Here is an 18,918-nt window from a genome sequence, read left to right on the forward strand (position 1 = left end):
AAAAATCAGACCATGTGTCTGAGAGCTTTGTCCAAAGACTTCTTGAACTCCGGCGGGCTCAGTGCCATGACCACTGCCCTGGGGAGTCTGTCCCAGTGCCCAACCACCTCTGGGTGCAGAGCCTTTCACTAATCCCCAGCCTGACCCTCCCCTGTCCCAGCTCCATGCCATGCCCTCGGTTCTTGTCACTGTCCCCAAAGAGCAGAGCTCAGCGCCTGCCCCTCTGCTCCCCTCATGAGGGAGCTGCAGACTGCCATGAGGCTTCCCTCAGCTTGTTCTGCTCTGGGCTGAACAAACCAAGGGACTCCAGCTGCTCTTCATTTGCCTTGCCCTCTAGACACTTCACCATCTTCGTAGCCCTCCTTTGGATACTCTCTAAGAGTTTTATATCCGTTTTATACTGTGGTGCCCAAACTGTACACAGTACTCAAGGTGAAGCCACACCAGGCAGAGTAGAGTGAGACAATCCCTTCCCTCGAAGTTAGTAATGTCATACCCCAGGATATAGTTGGCCCTCCTGGCTTCCAGGGGACACTGCTGGCTCATGGTCAGCTTGCTGTTGATCAAAACCTCCAGATCCCTTTCTATGGGGTTGATATCTAGAATCTTGTCTCCCAGTCTATATGTATAACCAGGGTTGTCCCTTCCCAGGTGTGGAATCCAGCATTTGTTCTTGCTAAACTTCATATTGTTGGTGGTTGCCCAACTCTCCAACCTGTCCAGATCTCTCTTCAAGACCTCACCACCCTCAAAGGAGTCAACTGGTCCACCCAATTTGGTATTGTCTGTGAACTTGCTCAAAAAACCTTCAAGTCCTACATCCAAATCATTTATGAAAACATTGAAGAGGACTGGTCCTAAAGTGGAGCCCTGGGGAACTCCACTAGTGACAGGTCACCATCCCAATGTAACCTCGTTTACAAGAACCCTTTGGGCCCGACCCATTAGCCAATTTTTTACCCATCTTATTATGTGTTTATCTAACTGTACTCTGGTCATTCTGTCCAGAAGAATACTTCTGGACAGAGGCAGTATCAAAAGCTTTACTGAAATCCAGAAAGACTACATCAACTGGTTTCCTTTGGTCAAATAGATGGGTGATCTTGTTGTAAAAGGAAACCAATTTTTTTAAATATGACCTTCCCCTTGTGAACCCAATTTGGCTGTTACCAACGACTGTGTTGTCCTTCAGGTGTTTTTCAACAACTCCCAGAATAATCTTCTCCATAATTTTACCAGGCACTGAAGTGAGACTGACAGGCCTGTAATTGTCAGGATCTTCTTTCTTTGCCCTTCTTGAAAAATGGAATCACATTTGCCAGCTTCCAGTCAATGGGGACCTCTTCAGATTCCAAAGACTGTTGAAAAATACTTGAGAGAGGTTCCACAATGACATCAGGCAGCTCTCTGAGTACCCTGAGATGAATCCCATCAGGCCCCATGGACTTATATGCATCCAGCTGGAGCAGCAAATCCCACAGAAATTCAGGGTTGACTGGGAGTTTATTGTTCCCACAGTCATGTAAGCACCCATCCCCTTACTGTGATGCTGTAAAGCTGTTCTCAAGGGCCTTGGCATTTTTTTATTTTTGGTCTATATGAAATCTCTGCTAGGAAAGAAACTTCTTGGAGGAATTTTGGAAGGAGTTTTGACAATCTGCGTTTTGTTAAACTGTTTGGCTAAAATCAAAGAACTTTCCAGAATCAATTAGGATTTTAAAAGGAGCAGCAAGAGTAGCTGTCCTCTTTTTCTTCCTACACAAGGGACCACAAGGGACAAGTTGGAAACAATGGCTTTTGTCTGCACAACAAGTGGCCAAATGTCTTGCCATATGGTATTTGTTTTGGAAAAATGTACATAGGCTTAGAAAGAGACAGGATGAAGAGAATTTAATACTATGAGGCTTCAGGAAGCTGCTGAGATGTAAGTAGCTGGCACCTGGATGGAGATTTGGGGGAGCATCTCTACAAAGAGCCACTGGTAGAAGGGGAACTGCCTCATGCCTATAGAGTTGCTGGAAAATCGATCACTGGGCTATGTGTGAACCTTGTCACTGTTTTTGGATCCACTCTGCTCACCTGGTAGGGGTCCTGATAGGGCAGCTGGGAATAACAAGTTTGTCTAAGAAACATAACTGATTATCTCAACCTAGGGACTTAAACAGGGTCTAGCTCTTTCCTTTGCCAGACAAACAAAAGAGCAGCTAAGATGGCTTTGTGTTCACTGAAACCTTAAACTTTTTCAGAAATGTAATCAAGATACTTGTGAGCTGACTTTTAAAAATAATATATATATTATATATATATATATGCTTTTCAGGACACTTTCTGCACATTTTTATCTTTTGGATCCAGACTGTACTACTTTTCATGGGAAACACTCTGTAATCTTTCACAGTATCCCTACTTCTCATCCTCCCAAGCCATTTTAATGGTGGGAGCATTAATTTTCCTCCCTTTGTCCTATCTTTGCTCCACATATGAGGTTTTCTGTCGGTAGATGCTCCTGTTACTGGATACATCAATGCATCATCCCCCAGTCCCCACCTGATAAACATCAGGACTTTAATTCTCAGCAGATTCTTCCTCAGAAAATGGTAGGTTTTTGATAAAAGGAAAGACATTCCTTTTGCAAAGTAATGCACACCTGCCCCTGGCAGCACTGATGATGTGCATGCCAGCAGCTGAGAACACATGTGAAACAACAGGTACAGAAGAAGCCTTATAGATAAATCAGACTGGCATCAAGTCATCTTGCTCTGAAAGAAAGACTTATCATAAAGAAATAAGACTTTGCTCAGGGAGGAGAGAGATTGAGGCACAGTTATTCCATTTGCCTCTTTTTGTCCACCTGGCAACAAGGGCTCCCTTCTCTGCAGCACTTTCTGGCCATGCTCTGTGAAATAAAATAAAACAGAAAAATGGTGACTAATCCCCTCAATTTAAATATAGGGAAATGAAGGAAAAAAAAAAAAAAAAAAAGCTTAAACAGTTTGGGCAAAGTCCAGCTTATGTAAACAATAGCACAGTAAGGCACTAAGCCACTGCTTGGTGCTTTCTGCATGGTGCCACTCCTACTTTCAACCCCTTCTTTTTTTTCATGATAAAATCAGACTGTCTGAGAAAGTGATGGGACCACTGCTAAGGTCCTACTCTCTTAAACCAGTCCAGACTTTTGTCATCTTCAACCAACAGACCCTCTGAAAAGATTTGCTCCTGTACTGGGCAAAGTTCTGGTTAAGAATCATATGCCTATGCCCCTTCAGGTCTTGACATGTTGTTTGACAAGAAGAAGTGAAAGAAGAAGCACCCCAAGGCCAGCTCTCAGCTATCCTCAAACATTTCAGCTGGTAGGGACACTCTGAGAGAGAACAAAAACAAAACAAAACAAAATAAAATAAAATAAAATAAAATCTTGTGGAAACAACAGGTCCAAGCCATGGAACAAGCAGGAAAACACAACTTCTTGGCTCCTCCAGAGCTGCCATCTCAACCCAACAACAACATGACAAACTGAAACTAGAAGAGAGAAACCAGAGGTCATGGGTTGGAAAGCAAAACCTGTTATAAAGGGGGACATAGGCCATGCAGAAGAGGTCTGGATAAAGTAAGTAAGCACGTTGGGGCTGTATTAGTATTATTACGACTTGTTTCAATAAGAAATCTGGCCAAAATAGACAATATCTCTGGCACGTAAGAAAAATAGATTTCACCACTTCTACCCCAACAGGAAAGTCTGGAGTATACAGACAACTTCTGAATTGTCAGCTCTCATATTCTCTCTTGCTAATGCTTGTCTTAGGGAACTTGGGTCTGAGTTCTAAAATGCTTCAAATATTCCCTTGTTGCTAAAGAGAGTTTAAAGGAGGAAAGACTCAGGAACAAAGTAGTAATGGGAATTTATGCGTTATCATGTTCTGTGACCAGTTAATGTCTTATAAGTCATCCAATGAGGCAAAGAGGCAAAGGTTGAACTCGAGCAATCCATTCCAGCCAGCCAATGTTTTTTGCCTTCATGAAGCAGTTCATGCGGGAGACAGCACTGGGAGAAACTGGGAGAGAAGAGGATCAGCTTAATTAGAAACGTATTTCTTCAATGACTAGCAGCTCACCATGGATGTTTCTCACCTGCTTCTCACTTCTGTGCTCTTTCTACTGCCCTTCATAGCACAAGTTTCAGCACAACAACCAGGTAAGTTGTCGCAGGAGGTCTGTGACCACAGAATAATAATCCCTGTGGCACCAGCTTGTACCATTGCAGCTGGCAAAGGATTTTTACAGTCTCATTTTAAGACAGCTTTGTTCAAGAGCTTTCTCTTCAATGGTAACCAGCGGGGTCTCATGTCTCACGCAATTGTGTCACAACATGAATACCTGGGCAAATTTGTATCTCATTTGTGTGTTTTTCCAGGATGTTCCGTCTCTAACGATAAACCAAGCGTTGAAGAAAATAACCCTCCTGGATACAATGTGACCACTATCAATTTGCAAGCAGGTTTCACTGCAATGATTGATCCTTCCTCACCAGATGGCAATTATTTTACCATCGAGGGGTCTCAGCTGCAGCTGGTCAAAAGTGTGGACTATGAGGTAAGCTTTTAGCTGGCAGGCTGTAAGGATGAGACAGATAATGCTGGGAAGCAGTGGGTTTCAAGCTGGGGTCTTGGACTTCCAGGGATTTGTAGTCTGTGTATAAAGTATCTAGGAAATATCTTCACTGTGCTTTAGTTCACTACTAGGGAGATCAGCCCTTGCACAGGCAGAGGGCAGGGAGGAGGGGGTTGCATTGTATGCCTGCTGTCACCTTCCTTCAACGAATCTGTATGAATTAAAGCAAGGTGGAGGTTTAAAACCAGAAGTCTGACAACTGTGGTGTTCAGAGCTCTCCAGGATGCATGTAGAATGATCCTTATTTGCATGTATAAAATACAGTGCTGAGCAGTGAGGTAATCTTATGTTGAGCATAAAAGCAGTATAAAAGGTCAATGTGTTCAGTTAGGTCACAGCTAAATTACTTTACCTACCTACCTTCTGCATGCAGCCACAAGTGTCCTTAAACTGCCATTCCCCAAATGTAGAATCCCACATTTGCATGAGGAACAGCAGACAGAGGCAATGCTGCACTTGGTGCATGACATATTTCTGTTTCATTCAATTTAAAAAGAAATCCGTTTGAACTTTCCTTAAGTGGGACAAAATGGTTGATTAGCTCTACCACCAGGTTACAGGAATCACAAAGAAAGAAGATGGTGAATCAGTCAGTTTTGACCCCAGTAAAGCAAGGGCCCAGCACTGATGGATGGCTGCAAAAGAAAGAAAAGAAATGTTAGATATGCCCAAAACCAAGATAAAGCCCTTCTGATTCTGCAATGCATGCATTTGTCTCATTTACTTCAGAAAAAGTATATTCAGTATATTTTGGCTTGTTTCTAAAATGGCTCTGGTTTTGTTTTTCCATACAGAAAGATACCGTGCTGATAGTGTTTGTGGCTTGCCAGGACACTTCTGGGCAGGTGAGTGCTCTTCCAAACACTTTGTTTTCTTACAAGGTATTGCAAGGAAGCACTTTCCTTGTTTCTTCCTAACCCACAGACCAGGGTTAAGAGCCATCCTTTTCCTTCCAGGCATACACAGTCCTCTAACAGTCAAAGAAAGAGCACTCAAGGCTCTGTGAATAGGGAGATGTGGGAGCAAGCTACAAATCTCACACCCTGTGGGCTGTCTGCAAAACCCAGCCCTGTTCAGCACCCACCAGCTGTGCTTCTCAAACCTTCCTCTCCATCACTCCGCAAACTGGGATCAACCCCTAACAATCTTACCTTTGTGTTTGATTCTCTCATTTTACCATTTCTACAGAAAGACGTTTTGGAAATTATTGTGACCATTATCAATCTGAACGATAACACCCCAGTGTTTAAGCAAACGAATTTCACCATAACTGTTCCTGAGGTAAGAGTTTCACATAAATGAAGAGGGCACTGGGTCAAACAGTGCTATGGGACTAAGGAATACTTACCAGAGAGAGGTCTTCAGCCAATTTCACAGAGAAAATAACCACAACTTTGTTTCAGGACACAAAAGTGAATGCAACCATTATAGCCCGTGAAGATTTAAGTGCTAGTGATGCTGATCTGGACATCATCTATTATGAACTAAATTCAACAGTGCAGGTGAGCATCTTTCTTTGGGGAGAAAAAAAAAAAAAAAAGCGAGAGAGAAGTCTTTGTGATGAAGTCTTCAGACGAGCCCCAGCTTTGAGGCTAAGGGATCATTGTATTGCATTTGGCTCCACAACACCTTCTGGAAGAGGTGTTTCATAAGTAAAAGCTTTTTGTTAAGTAAGCTTTTTGTTAAGTACAAGCATTGGTTTGGCTAGCAGATTGGAGCAATTGGTATTTCTGGTATCGAACTCTTCTAGTGCTCACACTTTTATTACATTATACAGACCACACTTTCATCTGGGATATTCTGAACCATATGATCCAGGGAAGTCATGCTGGGATGGTCTGTAAACATACCAGGAGAGACCTTTGCACCTTACAGAGTTCAGAATTGCACTGAGTCAGATAGGGGAAAAAAGGAGTTATTGTCTCTTTGTCTACAGTGCCTATACAGAGTGGAGATATGAGTTGCCCAAAATCACCGAAGAAGTCTTTGTCAAAGCCGAAGGCAGGCCTGACTCTCCCCAGGTGCTAGTTTAGTGCCTTTTTTTTTTTTTTTTTTTTTTTTTTTCTCGATCTTAAGGGGTTTGCTTGATAAAGTGAGAAACAAATTGTAAGTACAGTTAGACTGATGCCAGGCTAGACTGGAAATCTGGAAGGGTCTGCTAGAAGTAAAAATAAAAATAAAAATAAAAATAAAAATAAAAATAAAAATAAAAATAAAAATAAAAAATGTGGGATGACAAACACAGCAATGAGCAGTATTTTCAACATGTCTGTGATCAAGTATGCTAATAAAGCTTTTCCATTCATTTATTTATTCTTCCCTAGGACACCACCAATTATTTTGCCATAAAAGGAATCAATAATCCTGAAATATATTTGCAAAAACAATTAGATTACGATAAACTTAAGTCAACAACATTGATCTTGTATGCAAGGGTAAGTTCTTTATGCAGAACAAAATGCCTCATATGCCACAACGTCTCTTAACTAGAGGGCAAATCTGAACAGGAGATCTCTGGGGTGGCAAGAGGGAGGGTGGATACTGGAGGTAGTTGATTTGGAGCAGCTTTCTACCCTCCATAACCACACTGACTGCATCCAGAGTAGCATTCAGTCCACCGGTGTCAGCAGATAATTAACTGCTTTCGCTAATTTCATATAAACTGTCTCTCCTCAGAGAGAATGGAGTTAAAACAGCTAAAAGACCCTGGGTCACTGGCTTTTGCAGGCGGGTTCTTTTGGCAATAAAACTTGCAGTTTACAAATATGCTTTGCTTCTGGATACAGGACAGGCCTGTGAGCAGCAAGGAAACCACTCACACAGCTACTGCAACAATAAACATAATTATTGAGCAAGCTGACACCAAACCACCCTGGTTCCTACCCTGTAGCTTCATTGACAAGGACAAAAGCATTTGCATCAGCAGCCCCTATTCTGGAAGAGTCAATATATCCGAGATGTCGGTAAGCAGGCATGACCAAACTGTATCCCTGATGCTATTTTCTTGGTAGTGGGTAGTGCCTAATAATTTTCTAGAGATTGTGCTGGTCTCCGGACATAAATGCAGATAATTCAGCATGATAAGGAGTCTTAATCATCCTGGAAAGTGGAAGTTCCCTCACTCAGAGGAGCACTGCTTGTCCTTGTTCCTACATCATGTTGCAGGAGAGGCAAGAGAAGGAAAACTCTTTGCTGAAGGCCTCCTCACCTCTCCCCTGTTACATCCATCCCCCATAATATATAATATAATATACAATAAATGGCATTCTCACAGTTTGAACCAGCAGAGCCATGATGGGATGGGAGAGTGCTAATAGCATTTGGTGCTGTAGTGTGCTGTGTAACACCTTGCCTTTCTATTGCAGAAAGAACCACTCACCCTGGATCCAGGGCCCATCTATGCTAAAGATCCGGACTACGCTATAAATGAAAAAATTGTGTACAGTATAGTTGGTGGTGAGTAGAATTTGTCACCTTCTCCAAGCAGCCTTACTTGTACATTCCTACATTATCTGCTGCCAAGAGGGGATGCCCTGCACAGCACTTGAGAATTGAGGGCCTGGAGATTTGCCCCTCTATTTCTGCCCCAAAATTATTAGATACACAGAACATTGTAGATTAAGTAGAAGAAACAGGCTGTACAAAAAGGGAGAGGAAGAGAATTGCAGACCCATAAGCCAAGCTCCATGAAGTCTGTTTCAGAAAGATTTTTGTTTTGGGGGGGGCGTGGGGAGGAGAATGACGTGTTTTATCTTTAAGAATTTAGACCTGATTTTGCCAGTCTGGTCACACCGCTTTCATAGTCTTTGAGCTGAACCTAAAAACTCTCGCATCATCAGCATCATTTTCATTTATCACCAGAAATAATGCTCTTATTCCACTGTGCATTGCCACTGTCTAATCTGTCCTGTTTTAACCTTGATTTCAAAAAGTTTACTTGAATATAGTGAACTGATTGCCCAATCATTGACTGGGAGACTGGGCCACCTTCTCATTCAAAGGATTATTATTATTATTATTATTATTATTATTAACAGTGAGTTCTTGATTAATGATCAAGGCAAAGGCAGATCATATTGGTCAGGTGGAGTGATCAGTTGTTCATCTCTCTTATTTGTTCTACATGGCACCATATCTGTGAATATACTCCTGACAATAGAGATGCTAAAGAACCTCAAATTCCACTGGCATTTTGGAGGTAGTGTGACCTCAGTCCCCCACAGTAAAAAGGGAACCCCATACCGAGGACCCTTGCCTAAATAAAGCCCACATTATCTCAAAGTGAGGAAAATAAGCAAAAAATTGAACATATATTTTAATGTATATCCAACATAGATGGTTTTATGACTCAAAGACAGATGGCTCATGTAGGAGGTTGATTTCTACCCCTACATCAATACGAGAAGGTCTCTGTGTCTAGGCTCCTTTTGTAGGCAGCAGAGAAAAATAAGTGTTTCCAGAGCTGAATGCAGCTTATGTTGAGGCCAATGTCCATGAGTCAGATAAACAATGCACTAAGATGTCCCTTTCTCTTTACAGCCTAGGTAACAAGGTCAGGTAGAGATGTCTGCCTGGTAGATGCCTAGAGCTGTTTAAGATGAACCCCCACCCAACAAGGTGGGAGAGGCAAGGACAATGGCATCATTGCCTGGGGGTTGTTGTCACCAATATGTGGAAAAATGAGCAATGAGTTCCAAGTCCCTTTATGAAGGTATCCAGTGTTTTAATAGTCTTTCAATTTCTTTAGGGAATGTGGATAATACATTCTCAGTAGATGCGGACACAGGAAATCTAACTATGAACAAAAGAGCTACTTCTCCAGACTCGTACCTACTGCAGGTCATGGTAAGTCTGATGGTATTGCATTCAGCCATCCAGCATAGCTGGCCTTCTAGGAGCATCAGTCTTGCTGTGCCAGGAGTCAATTACATTAATAATGAAAGATAACTTGTTCACACCCTTTATTTTGGAAGTATTTAGACCAAGTTTTTGAGCAGTATCTTATACGAATTTACATGCAAAACCCTTGCAGGATTTGAGGCATTTTCTCTTATGTGTGGGTAGCACCATCAAAGCAAGTTAACTTAGCAAGTCTCTCCTGCTGAGTTCGAAGTATAGATGAACATAACTGGAAGGCTTTCTGTAGGGGAGCTTGTCTTAAAGTAGCTAAAGTATATCACTCCTAGAAACAAGCTCCTCTTTTGGTTACACAAAGCACTCCCTGCACCCAGAAAGATGTGGACTCTTAGATAGTAACAGAACTGCCCCAATCCCTCGTGAATTTGAACAGTCTCTGTCTGCGGGTGTTGGAATCCTACTGCTTTGTACTTGGGCATGACAATTTGTCCAGAGCTGACCTTTATTAAGAGCCACATCTAGATTCTAGGGCTAGACAAAGATACTGTGGATGGCCAACTGCAAAAGCAAGCAAAGGCACACGGACCCCAAAACATAAGGTCCCCTGTGACAGGCCTCGCCCAAAGCTCACTGAAAATGATGGAAAGAACCCTGTGTTAGAACACATTTTGGTCCAAACCTAACCTCTTATGTCTTGTCACTAACAGGAAAAGACTAACATTTCTCTTTCTCTCTCTCTCTCTGTCTTTCTCCTGTGTATGTGTGTCTCCAGGCCACCCAAGTTAACAACAAACAGAAATACTCTGTAGTCAGTGTGGAGATTAAGGTCATCAATAAAAGTGACCATGCACCATCCTTTGGTTTCAGTACCTACACAGGAATAGTATCTGTTGGTGCGGCCCCAAAAAGCCTTGTCTTCCAAGTTCAGGATCCTTCAAGTCCCCTGATGATAAAAGCAGAAGATGAGGACTACCCTGAAGTAAGAAACTGAAAATGCACTGAATTCTTCCTTACTGCTTCAGTCTTAAAGCAGGATAAGAAAACATAATGAAGGGGAGGTGGGGAGAGACAAATGCTAGCTTTCCTCTACTGTCCCAAATTATATTTATCTGGGACTTTTACATAGATCAGAATCATTTACAGTATGGCAGATAAGATTGTTTTTTTTTATTTTTTTTTGGGGGGGGCAAAACTTTTAGTATACACTCTTAAACTCAGAGCAAGAGGGTGAATACACCCAAGTTCAAACTTCCTTTAGTTCATGTTTATTTACTGCACTATACACCCATTAATACTTCAAGCATATTTGACAAGTCCTGCTGACAGGTTGTTACAAAGATGCATGCAAAGCACTGTGTAGTTTAATCATTCACTTTTCTGGCTTTTCAGAAATTCAACCCAAACATTGAATACTATATAAAAAACAGCACTAACTTCGTTGCAACCAGAGATGGACTCATCCTGACCAATGTCAATCTGCTGTCACCAGAGACTGTAATCATGGAGGTAGGACAACTTCATATTTTGCCAGGGTTGTGGAAGGAAGGGTTTTCTGACAGAGAAGCACCAAGGGTGGAATTCCATTAGATGTGGAATATAATGAAAGGACAGTCCCTTCATAATGAAAGGACAGCCCCAACCATTTGTATCACAAATGTACAGGGATGGAGGGAGATGTAGTGGTAGTAAATGCACTCTGCATGACATACATGTAAGCTACCATCTGGTGCTAGCTGAAAAAATGTTTCCTCTGTCCTCCTGTGGAAAATATCATTGGAGACAAGCAAAAGGTCAACTGGGGAGATTTTAGGACCCTTGTCCCACAGTCTGGTTTGGACTAAAAGATAAATAAATAAAACAGAAAATATAAAATCTAAATTAATCCCCCAATTTCTACCCAAAAAGAGAAACCTACCAGATTTTTTTTTTTTTTTTTTAAATTATTTCCCCTCCCCCATACATACCATGTAAGAGATATTGCAGACTTCATAGGTACAGAACAGAGGCTGCTTAAGATTTTTCTGAGGGAGGAAATACTGTGCCAAGGGTGAGTCCAGAGGAGGACTACAAAGATGATCAGAGAACTGGAGCTCCTGTCGTACGAGGACAGACGGGGAGAGCTGGGCATGTTTAGCCTGGAAAAGAGAAGACTGAGGGGAGACCTCATCAATGTGTATAAATATTTGAGGTCAGTGTGTTAAGAGTATGAAACCAGCCTCTTTTCAGTTGAGGCCAGCGATAGGATGAGAAGCAATGGGTAAAAAATGAAGCACGGGAGGTTCCATCTGAATATGAGAGGGCACTTCTGTACTGTGAGGGTGACAGAGCACTGGGACAGGTTGCCCAGAGAGGTTGTGGAGTCTCCTTCTCTGGAGATTTTCAAAACCCACCTGGATGCAATTCTGTGTACCATATGTTAGGTGACCCTGCTGGGCAGGGAGATTGGACTCAATGTTCTTCAGAGGTCCCTTCCAACCTCAGCCATTCTGTGATTCTGTAAATCCAGTACTTTTTTTTTGCTCAGATCAAGACAATCACAGAAGCAGTTAATAATTCTAGACTTTCTAAGAAGAACATATTCACGTTGCCCACCTGCCTGCCAGTGCCAAATGGCAATGCTAAAGCTTGCCTGGCACAATACCATGTCCTCTGGAGCTATCTGACACAGCTTGACTACAGCAATATTTTAGCTACATGGACAGCTGTTTGCAGGGTAAAAAGGTGTGCCAACATCATGCTGCTGCTGCCCCCCACTACCTCATTGCCTGTGTGCAGCATTGCACTGTACTGCAAAGCTTTTTACAAACGATGAATGTGGTTTTGGCTGAGGAAAGGGACTTTTCAGAACTCTTCTTCTGTGACCAGACTGCCCCTGCTACAATGCAAGGATATTGGGTTATTTTGAAGACATGGCAAGGATTTGGATGAGGTACTTTGTCCCCAAAGGGTCCACCACTTCCCTTGAGAGAAAGATATAAATCTAGAAAGTCTCTAAACTATCTCTTCCCCATGTTCACCCAGGCTGTTGCAAAAGACACAGTGAGTCTGCAGGAGGCGAGCACCATCATCGTGGTGGAGGTTGTCTTTACTGCAGGTAGGCTGGGTATCTCTTGGTTTTCTGGTACAGTGAGGTGACTGGGGAGTCTTTTCCACTTTCATGGACAAACTGGCAATGATAGGTCACATAATGAAGTCTGTGGGCCTGGGCTAAGGCCAACCCTATATCTACTGGAGGTCCTATGGTGGCTATGACAGAGAAAATGCTCAAAAGACATCCTTAGGATATGGTCACCACGTGACTCAGACGAACTTTTGAGGCTTTAAGCAGTGCTTTGTGATGTAGCATCTCTTCTTTTAATTCCAAAATTAAATCTGTAGTTGCTTCATAGTGTTTTGTGAGTCAAAAATTACCCAGAATGTCGGAGGAGGATTGCCCTGACACCTTGGTACATCTTTGTTCCTTTTTTTGACTGAAAATAGAGAAAACTGCAGCATAATTTCCTGTCTTATGAAGGAGCAGACAGAAGTTGGCACACCCCCACAAAGCCAGGCTTCCTCATGAGCCTTGGCATTTTCTGCTCAGGTCAGGACAAATTCTTATACTCCAAGGTTTTAAGGCCTTTCCAGGAAAAATGACCCATGAGAAATGATAGACATGAGGCTACACACATAACCCTCCAGCTATCATTTGGATTTGCTGAGGTAAAAATAGCCTACTCTTCTGTACTTAGAAATTTCTCTTATAAATCAGTTAGGTTTGAGGCGTATGAAGCTTTTTACACTCTGAATAGAGAGGAATCAGTTTTGTGCATTTTCACATCAGGGCAGGTAGATCATGCCCAGACTTCACTGACTTCAACCTGATGTGTGCTTGAATGCCCCAGTTGGACTTTTCAATTACTTCATCCTCAGAGCCACCACCATTGTGAGGATTACTGGAGGATGAAAACAGTGGGATCCTGGGTGTAAATTTGGTTTCCCTGATGGTAGTGTCACTTCACAGTTGAAAACACTGTCTGCGTTAAAATCACCTAAGCACAACTTTAGGTGACACAGTCCAGCTCAGCAGGCGGCTAGCTCAGGTGTCAGTACAGCAAGGTGTTAATGCTCCAAGCAGATGTACCAACAGGTGACTGCATCTTTTACATGTTACACTTGCTATTTAAACCCCACAAAATAATGATGCTGGTGACTATACAATGAAGTAGAGGGAAATTACACTGAATGGTTCAGAGCCTGTGAGGGGATTTGTGCTTTTTTCTGTACTACAGCTAGCATGCAGGAATGGCTCAAATAAGGATGAGATTAACATTTGCCTGGCCAAACAGTAGGCTATTTAACCCTCAGCTCAAATAGGTGATGTTAAGGAGTGTGTGTGCAATAGGTTAGAGGGTGCTTTACTAAGTGTCACAATATCCATTGGGAAAAAAAGAGTTCTTTTCAGTATGCCTTCTTTCCGAGAAGTGGTGACTGTACAGTGACCTCTGGTTTCTGAGACATTGGTGCCAGAGTCAGCCTACGTGGATTTCAGCATGAGTCATCCCACCAAGCTGAGCTAGCTTTGATGGAGGCACTGGGTGCTGCACAGCACAGAAGGAGTTAAGGGCGGTGGAGCTTCACATCAGCTCTGTGGGCTGTGGCTCCCTGGGAGACATGATTTAGAAGTGAAAATTCCCTGACGTCCTAAAGCCTCACCAGTGTATTAATGATAAACTGAAGGTGCAATAAAATGCAGAGAGGGTACTCAGAGTTCGTTGTCATAAACAGATCAGCAGGAGAAGAAAATTGTGTTTCATTAATCATTAAACATTAAAGAGATTAATTTACATTACAACATGAAGCCAAAAAAATTAAAAACAAAGAATCCCACTGACAACAACAAGTACAGCTGATTAGCCCTGAAGAAGTTACTGTCTCTCCACTGTAATGTTGATCTCCATACAAATATGCTTACGCTGCCTGGTGGCTGAAAGCATATGCAGTTCCTGAGGAGGTTGATATGTGTTGCTACAGCTACAGAGAGGGCACAAAAGGGTTTTCTGTCTTGGGGACCTTCTAATGTTTTTCCTTCCCACATCCTGATGAAGCTGAGATATATCCTGGGGAACAGCAAGTATTGGGCAGAGATGAGAGACCCCAGTTAACGCAGGGTGGGCAGTGCTGAGTTTCTCCAAGCTGCTGCTTGAATAGTGCCCATGTGTCCATCACTCCTGTTAGAGTCACTAACTAAAAAGAGTCACTAAAAGTCTGCTATGTGAGAAAAAGTACGTGTCCTAGGGAGCTGTGAGACTACTTGTCTTCTCCTGGAGGTGAAAGGGACTCTGTCACAAAGAGCCTGATAGGTCTAGTATGGGGACAGGAATCAGTTTCAAGAAGAAAATTACAATAACAAATTCAGCAAAAATCCTTCCAACAAACACCTTCATGACATAATCCCTTTCGTTGGCCATAAACATGGTTCCTAGTACCTTTGCACTTATCAGCATAACCAAGATATTATTGTACCCTCATCTGTTAATATACAAAGAAGTCAGACCTGACCTGGCTGGTCATATTGATGCCAGAGTCAATTCCTCTCCTTCCAAGGAGCACGTTGTTTTTTCTACTTTTATTTCCTGTTCTAACATGCTCATTAGTATCAGAGGTGAAGTTCCACATTAAAGAAAGCTTTACATTTTCACATACATATTTACAAACATACCTCATATTTGCATGCTGGTGGAAATGGGTGAAGTGGGAACAGACAAGATTGACCTAGCTCTACTTCTGCTTGCCTAATACAGTCATGTACATATTTGTTTAAATAAACCATAGGGTAAACATCATAGTCTAGTAAATAGATGTTATTTCCACTTTATGTAACTTCTTGCAAGCTATAATATTCTGTGAGTGGCCACTTTAATAGAAACCTCTGCTTCTAGGACAGAAAATGAATGGCCTGCTATGACGTTAAATATATCACTGCCACATTCTACTGCACAGGGTGCTTCTTTGCCCTTCAAAAACTGTTCAGAGCTTTGCTCACAATGAAGTGTTGTGCTTAAAAGCTCGTTGCCATTTTTAGACTTTGTAACATTGGTTTGCTTTTTTTTTGTAGACGAAATCACCTCTGATAAGTTATACACTGCACAGGATATGGGTATCTTAGGTGGTATCTTAGCAGCACTGTTGCTGATTACCTTAATCTTCCTTGGACTGATGATATACAAACATTATGGGAATACGGTCAAATTCCTAATAAATAAAAAGGTAAGTCACTTTTTTTGTACCTGATTCACATTAAGAATTTCTTAGAGATAGTAGGTGGGACCTGAGGAAGACTTAGAGTATGGATGGGCTGTCCAAATACTACACATTTGTGCAACGGTGATGAATCATTTCTGAGACAATATTTGCAAAGGCAGTATCGCTTTGGTGATGTTTGTTATTGATCTTTTTTGTCCTCTGAGGCTGGAGCCATATGGTAGTTGAACAGACATAGTAAGGAGAGGAGCACGGCTCCACAGAGCACAAAATCTAGGATGAATGTGACACAGTCCAGAGGTGGTCTCTGAGAATCATGTGCCTGTGGTATAAACTACTTCACATCCTTTCTCTATAGACAGTGGAGAGAAAGAGCACTTCTTATCCTATCCTAAAGCTTGGCCTTAGACAACCAAGTTTTGGACACCTAGGAACTGGACACCTAGGGAATTTATCTTAACCTAATCTGAAGTGTATACGATGCATATGGCATATCCTGCTCTACTCAGTGCTTTTGTATTCTCAAATACAAAGTGTTGCCCGAATTATAGTTTGCGTAGGAACAAATGGATGCTGGCAGACAACCTTGAACACCTAAAATGCAGGAACAATGCATCTAGACAATAGACAGGCAATAACATATCTTTCATCACCAATGGTCCCAGTAATTCTCCATGGTCTCTGGGTTTTAAAGTAGTTTTGAGATTGAAAAGCTGTCCTTAAGGTCATTTGCTAGGCTAAATTCTTCACAGTAATTGCCACCTACATGTAAAGAAATAACAGCACTGTTTAACTGTTTAGGGTGTGTTGTTGCAATTGTTAAGTTTTTAATTCTTATTCTTGAAAGGAAGGGAGTGAACAAAAAAAACCACATGCTAAAACCAAAACAAACAAACAAAACAAAACAAAACAAGCAGAAAAATTAGAGTTCCTGCCTAATAGCAGGAAACTTGACCTGGACTTGGTAGGCAGCATGTTTACTTGGTATCAGAGAACATTTTTCCACCATCATCAAGAGGGTCCAGGGTCTTGCTTGTACATATTCAAGAAAGGCCAGATGAGTAATTTCAGTCACACACCTACATCCCATTTAATTTTCTTTCACTGCACTCACAAGATGTCTCTCCTCCTGTAGTTCTCCAAGGATTTCCCTGGGAGCTATGAGAGCCAAGCTTACAATCAAGATGAACACCCAGATCTGAGTGCCAAAGAGCAGAAGAGCTCAGAAAATGGTGGTATAACTGAGCTACAGCAGCCATCGTTTTTCTTGTCCTCTTCTAAAGAAGAAATTGACGGCCTTGCAAAGACTTCCACACCTTCCACAGTCGTCTTTGACCTGGAAGAGAAAGAGGAAGAGGAAAATGAAGATGAAGAGGTGAAAGAAGACACTAAGCATGAGAAAGAAGTAAAGTCTATCCTCAAAACAGACAGGAATGAGGGGGACCATGGCTACAAAGCCGTGTGGTTTAAGACTGATGTGGATCCAGATGCTGGAGAAAAGGTTGAAGTGATTAAGGACAATGCATCAGATTATGATGATGACAGTGATCAAGATCTGCAGGAGAATGAGGAGGAAGAAGATGACAAGGATGATCACCGCAGAGGGCCAGGGGCTGCAGAAGTGATGATTAACATGTCTCGCACAGCGTCAGAAAATAGCATTATTGTGTAATGGAAATAAACCTGTATGCTCCCCACTGAAATTGGGGAATCTCTGCTGCTTTGCTGAGATGGAGCCCACCTTTCTGCTCGGGGCTAACTGGAATGCAGGAGGACACAGTTACCTCTCCTGCATGCAGAGATTAAAGCCAGATTACAATTAATTTAACTTCTTAACAAGACCTTGAAACACCACATGGGATTTTGGATGGGGAAAACATGTCCCGTCTCTCCACCCTTCTGCCTGTTTGCCCTGGAGTCCCCTACATCACATTTCCCAAACTGGCTGCAGGAATAGCAGAGATATAGCTACACTGACTTTGAAGCAGTTAACTCAGCTCATGATAGCAATTTAACTGCACAATCCAATGCCCTCATCTCCTCTTAGTGGGTCACTGAGCCAGCACTGACTGCTTGGCTGTTCCCTTTAGGGTGTTGCAGGTTGATGCCAGCTGCAGGGCGTAAGCCAGCGCAAGTCACTCTGACTCTGCAGTTGCTCATATGACTGCACCCAGGAGCACACATCAGGGCTTGGCTATGCTCTCTGCACCCCAGCACAAGCAACTGGCATGACATCCAAGGAGACTGGGAGCAGCAGGAGTGCCACGACAGGTCCCCCTTTTGCCAGTAAGCGGGTGTTCAAATGCTCAGGAGTTACTGTTTCTTCCATCAATGATAAGCAAGGACGGATCACATGCTCTTTCCTGAGGACTTTGCCACACATTTTTCTATGTCACAAGACAACTAATTGTGCTGTACCTTGTGGGCCAGATAAGAGCTTCTGCCAGAACCTGCCTACAAAATGCCAGGGGTATTTCCAGCTCCCAGGGATTTTGGCAGCAATAGATATCATTCTGGGGTGCTGGATGTAGGTCAGCACGTTGCTTCCCATTGTGTCCTTTGTCCAGCAGGACTCAAGGTGTCCTTTATAAAAGGGACTTCATTGTCACTGAAGGTGGAGGTCAGCATTTGCTTCCAAGTGCCTGACGTCACTGCCTTCTCTGTCCCTCACTTGTGGATGCAAACCTCTTTGCATTCTCACCTTTCTCCATTCATGAGAAGCCCAGCAGGCTCTTTTACTGGTGAAATACAATCTTCAGGATTCACCAAGAGCTGAGCTGTAGCCTGAAAAAGGAGGTAGTTCACTGAGAGCAAGTAATCTCTGCTGTGTGTGGCTTTTGAGCCTAGGTTTGTGCTAGAAAGGCTGCTAACATGATGGACTCCTCCCTCAATCCTCCCTCATCTTTCAGCAATCTTGTCTTCAGCTGTGGTCCTGCCATCAATTCAGCAAAGATAATACTCCATTGCCTGGCAGCATGGGGAGTGGTACTTTAGTCCAGATTCACAACAGCAAATTGCTTCTCCCAGCTGGCAATCAAAAACCGGGATGTTTTCCACTGACTGAGAACATGGCAGTGTGCATTTGAATCTTCTGATCTATCAACACAAAATTTGTGCTGCTGCTGGTTTTCCACTTGGGAGCTAGCTCAG

At 42.6% G+C, this 18,918-nt stretch overlaps 1 protein-coding gene across 1 annotated transcript; it reads left to right on the forward strand.

Moving 5' to 3' along the window:
• Nucleotides 1–4,113: 4,113 nt before the first annotated feature.
• On the forward strand, nucleotides 4,114–17,440 carry CDHR5 (cadherin related family member 5; the record flags this gene model as incomplete). Its single annotated transcript, XM_084287982.1, has 14 exons — nucleotides 4,114–4,192; nucleotides 4,412–4,590; nucleotides 5,463–5,513; nucleotides 5,857–5,949; nucleotides 6,072–6,170; nucleotides 6,993–7,103; nucleotides 7,455–7,631; nucleotides 8,034–8,124; nucleotides 9,416–9,513; nucleotides 10,298–10,504; nucleotides 10,915–11,031; nucleotides 12,547–12,628; nucleotides 15,623–15,774; nucleotides 16,904–17,440. The coding sequence occupies 14 exons, from the start codon at nucleotides 4,114–4,116 to the stop codon at nucleotides 17,438–17,440; spliced, it is 2,073 nt and encodes a 690-aa protein (XP_084144108.1).
• Nucleotides 17,441–18,918: the final 1,478 nt, after the last annotated feature.

The sequence above is a fragment of the Netta rufina genome (assembly GCF_964035555.1).
Source record: "Netta rufina genome assembly, chromosome: 5".
NCBI classification, from domain to species: Eukaryota; Metazoa; Chordata; class Aves; order Anseriformes; family Anatidae; genus Netta; species Netta rufina.